The following is a 4,721-nucleotide window of genomic DNA, read 5'->3' on the forward strand; positions in this document are numbered from 1 at the left end:
GAGGTCAGGGGTGGGCTGAGGGGTGCAGGGGAAGGGCGGGGGCACATGGGCACAGCGGTATGCCCATCATTGTCCCCGAGTGAGCAAGTGAGCTGATTGGAGGCCAGATAAGAGATCAGCAGTGGTCCGATTCTGTCTGGCTCTGTCCGTGCCAATAAATATGCAGGCAGGCAGGCATGCATATGGAATCACACACACATATGCAGGTGTGTATGTGCCCCTGCTCTCAAATCTCACCTACCCAGTGTGTTTCAGATTGTAGTCAGCTGCTCTTGTTTACAAGCTGTTTTTAGTGTGTCTACTCCTGGTTAGTGTGACGTCTGACTCGAGTCAGAGAACACTGGGATCATAAAGTCACTCACTGATAGAAGGTTGGCACTATCTGCCAGTGTTATGGTGGCGGGCTACTGAGCTGGCAGAGTCCGACAGCAGACACTCTATTTCCCAGCATTCCTTTCCCTTATAAAAGATAACAAACGATTGGACACCGGGAGTCTCTTGGGAAACGAAAGGCCTGGAGTGCAAAAACAGGATGGGAATTGGCTTTGGGAGAATGTTTTGATCATGACGAGCTGAAACGGCGGGCGTCTGAAAAGTTGGCAGTGAGCTAAGCTAAGAGTGCAAGGCATGATGGGAATTCATGGGCCTTTGCCAAGATCTCCTGAGAACAAAGCTGCTGGAGAGGGAGAAGGTTAAAGATAGGCCTCTCGGTTCAGATTCACACATGTATGTTTGTGTGTTTTACGTCGTCGGCGTTGTTATCTGCTGCCTGTGCATTGATTGGTTGAGGTGGTGTTCACTTCCTCGTAACCTACCCTCTCCTTCCTGTCTCATGTCCGGAGAACAGAAATGGCAGAGGAAAAGGGAAATTCCATGCTCTTTGGATTGGAATGATGTAGGAGGCGCCGTCCAGCCATAAATACTCTATTTTCAGGATGTTGTTAACAAGATGAGAGATTTTTTTTTCTCCCACTTGAACACATACTTCTTCCTGCTTTTCTTCATCAATAATGCCAAGCGTGTCCTGGGTTAACACATTCCTAAGAAGGGTTCGGATACATGTTTCTTGGTAAACATCCATACTTTAAAAATGGCGATACAGCTCATTTGATGTCTGTATTTGAGGATATTTTGCTGCTGTTTGGCTTTTTGGGAATTTTGAGCAACATTCTCTCTGCTTTGTGCACCAGGTGGGGCGAGGAGAGAAACTTTGATGGGACATCAAAAAAATATTGGGTAAGATTTTTGTCAGTGTGCAAAATAAACATAAGCCTTTCTTGTTCAGGTTCCAAGTCTTTAAAAAATGGAAAAAAAAACTTTAAAATTTCTGTTCTATTACATTAAAAAGTACATTTCAAGCCCAAATTGGGTTTTAATTGGTTGAAACATACTTTCTTAATGCATGAAATGGAGATTTTAAAGGGAGCGTTTGCCCTGTTTTTTTTTCCTGCTGTCTGCTTAAAATCTGCATCATCTGTATTAAGTCTGACTGTATTTTCCTTTTCAGATCGCTGCCAACTCCTGGGGAAAGAACTGGGGAGAGAACGGCTACTTCCGCATTGCTCGCGGGGGCAACGAGTGCGAGATTGAAACCTTTGTGATTGGCGTCTGGGGCAGGATCACGATGGAGGACATGCACAACCATCACCACCACCACCATCGCCGACATGTTTAGAGACACAACAGATGTTAAAACCCCACCGAGGCCTTTGTTTTTTATCCCAACTATAGCTGGTTTTTGCCCCAGAGGAGAACCACACCAAGAGTCTCAGAACTTCAGCACATCCCCTTACCCATCAAGCTGGCTGGGACAGCCGCAAATCAACCCCAGAGCCCCTGAACCCTCTCTTTTTTATACCTTACTTTACTCTGGGGATCAATACAACCCCTCTTCTCCTCCATCGTTAACTGTTTAAGAGAACAACCCTCCCCACGCTCCCTGTATCACAACTTTTATGGCACCAAAACACAAAGAACAACTCAACCAAGCTAAAGCTCCTCTACGATGCCTTGCAATTAGGCTCCTCAGGTACCTACTGATCCAAAGACCACACTTCCCAGAATCCTCAGCGTAATATCCGGTGACACGTGTTCATGTCAAAGTTGGGTGATGACAGAAGGAGAAGCTCAATCCCATTTTTTTTATCCTTCTTTGTGCTTCTTTGTCAACCTGAACCTTTTCTAGCTCTAAATCGATAATCCAGACGGGCTGGAAAAGAGGAAATCTGAGAGGCAGACTATCAGACATCCAACCCTTTCAGAGAGACGCACCCAGCCGAACCGTGTAACATGACGATATATCACAGATGACCTTTCTGACGCTTACCTGTTGACTATACAGAGGCGCGGTTCGGCTCGTTCCCTCAGTTTTAGAGAGGACACTTGTATAGAGTTAGCAGCTGCAGGCGGTAGAGTTTCTCACACATTCCAGGAAAAACATAGAATCTGACACTGGAAGCAGCATGAGGTTTGATGTGGAGTATAACTTTACAAAAGTTTCATTTTTAGGACGTTTTACAGTGCCACCAACCGTAACCAGCAATCAAAATGACTCCCAATGCTGTACCATTGGACATTTGAAAACAGTTTAATAATGAAACAGGCTAAATCTTGTCCGTTCTTCTACACGTTTATCCCGGGAAGCACAGTGTCAGTAGATTAAACATGTATCATTCTCTCTCAATCAATAATTTTCAGTCACACTAGATGAAAAAAAGACACCGTTCCCAATGATTGACACATTAATAAAAGCTCGACCCCGCCGTCTCATTTGAAAGCAATACAACACTGATGCGGTAAGAGGTTGAACAGATTGTAATGCCTTAAAGAAACAGAGTTGGTTTGAGCACTGCGAAAGAAAGTGTTTGTGTATAGTAGTCTTCATTTGCTCTGTTCTGTGTACACTGTTACAATTTGAGCTAAAGATGTTATTTTTTGTGTTGCAGTTATATTTTGAAGTTTTATTTTACTACTCGTTTAAAGATGTACTGTATGTAGTAACTTTCATAACACACTCATCACTCAGTCGCCTTTCTGCTTGCGCTTCTACTTAGTTTATTTGACCACAGCGAGGAGGATGAGGGGGGTAATACTGCTGCTAAAGTCCAGTCTGTGCTACAGTATTTGACTGCAGAGCCTTTAGTTGGATACATTTCATGTGTAATAAACATGCAAAGCCACGCCTAGCGAACGCCAAAACACCGGATATGTTCTCATATTGTATTTCTTGTTTTCGTGGTTTTCTGCTGGAAAGCTTAACATGTGTCAACTTATCAGCCATGTGCCTATCTTTGCTGCAGTACCACAGTGCTTTATGTCTTCATTTCACCTGGTTGCGGGCTGATTGAGGGATTTTCAGATCTTTTAGGAGCACGGCCTCACTTGAAAAGGAAAGCACGGTGCATTCTTGCCACTTACCTTAAATTACATCCTGTTGTGCTTCAGCTGTGACTTCAAAAGGCTTTTCTATTTCTATATCATCATGTCTTGTGATCTTTAGGGTCCCCGTATCATCTCCTTCAGGCTTGGATAGGCAGATAGACATAAAAGCAGACAGCAATGTCTGGATGGACAGGCAATGTGCAATGTGGTGGAGGGGATGTAGATAGATAAGCAATTACAACATGTTTCTCATGCAGTGTACTCAATCTTTGCTTTCATTCTAAAGTGAGCGAGGGCGGGGGGTGATGAAGAGCAGCCCGACAACATGAGATACACAACAGGTTTACAATAAATGACACCAATGACAATGTGAAACAGCTCTTTGGTCTGAAGAGTGATTAATCTTCTGTTGGCTGAAAGAAGGAGATTCTTCTCATACAGTATATTTTCCTCTGTGGGCATGTTGCTATAGCTCCTTTACAAGAGAGAAAAAGATCAATGGACAAAACTTCAGCTGCGAGTTTGGTTTGTGTTACTGTGCTGCAGCCTTCGCTCAAAGTGCACAGATTTGGTCTTGCTTGTTTCATTACAATTTACGCATATTTTCCCCAGTGGAGTTGGGAAGCCTTAATATTAATTAATGCATATTTCAGAACCTCCCACCTCAAGAGCAGCATCAGTGTGAGATGCATGAGTTCTGTGTGTGTGTTACAAACAGGTTACAGACTGGTGAAAAAAGCAAACAAGTCATTTGAATATTGAAATCTGACCAAAGATGGAACCATTTCGTTTCCGCAGAGCAGAGACATCTTGTTGTCAATGCCCATTTCTTTTGCTTGCAGTATGTTGGATAAATGTTCATTCAGGCTCATTGTTAGCCTGGACCTAAATGATGCACATGACACCGCACACATGGAAAAGCTCTTATGCTGTAGCATTTCCAAGGAAATGTTCGCAAACAACACATGCCGCCTTAATTCTGAGTATTTTTAGATAAAGGTTCAGATGGGACCAAAAATAATAATTGCCAATTATTCTCTGCAAAACCTGAAGCTATTCCATAGAGATTGATCTTAACTTAATTACACGACCTCTCCTCCAAACTCCCCCCAGGAGCTGCAGCAGACATCCACTCAGAAGTTGTGTATTTTATGTAAAATGAACCACTCCATATTCACTGATGTGTAGATCTTATTTATGACAAGATGTGTAAATTATATACTTTTATTCTTTGTTTTTTCCTGTGCAATGTTTTATTATCTCTCTGTCTCTTGTATTGTGTGCACTAAATTGCAATACCACATTCGTGTTCACATGTGCGGCACAATAAAGTCTTTCCA

General features: G+C 42.9%; 1 protein-coding gene across 1 annotated transcript in view; it reads left to right on the forward strand.

Annotated features, from left to right (window-relative positions):
* The window catches only part of tinagl1 (tubulointerstitial nephritis antigen-like 1), a 22,210-nt gene extending 17,489 nt beyond the window's left edge, over positions 1-4,721 (forward strand). Inside the window, exons 11-12 of the mRNA XM_041955276.1 lie at positions 1,191-1,236; positions 1,508-4,721. Coding sequence (XP_041811210.1) covers positions 1,191-1,236; positions 1,508-1,675 — 214 coding nt within the window. The 3' untranslated portion in view covers positions 1,676-4,721. The remainder of the gene's footprint in view (positions 1-1,190; positions 1,237-1,507) is intronic.

This window comes from Chelmon rostratus, chromosome 16 (genome assembly GCF_017976325.1).
Source record: "Chelmon rostratus isolate fCheRos1 chromosome 16, fCheRos1.pri, whole genome shotgun sequence".
Lineage (NCBI taxonomy): Eukaryota > Metazoa > Chordata > Actinopteri > Chaetodontiformes > Chaetodontidae > Chelmon > Chelmon rostratus.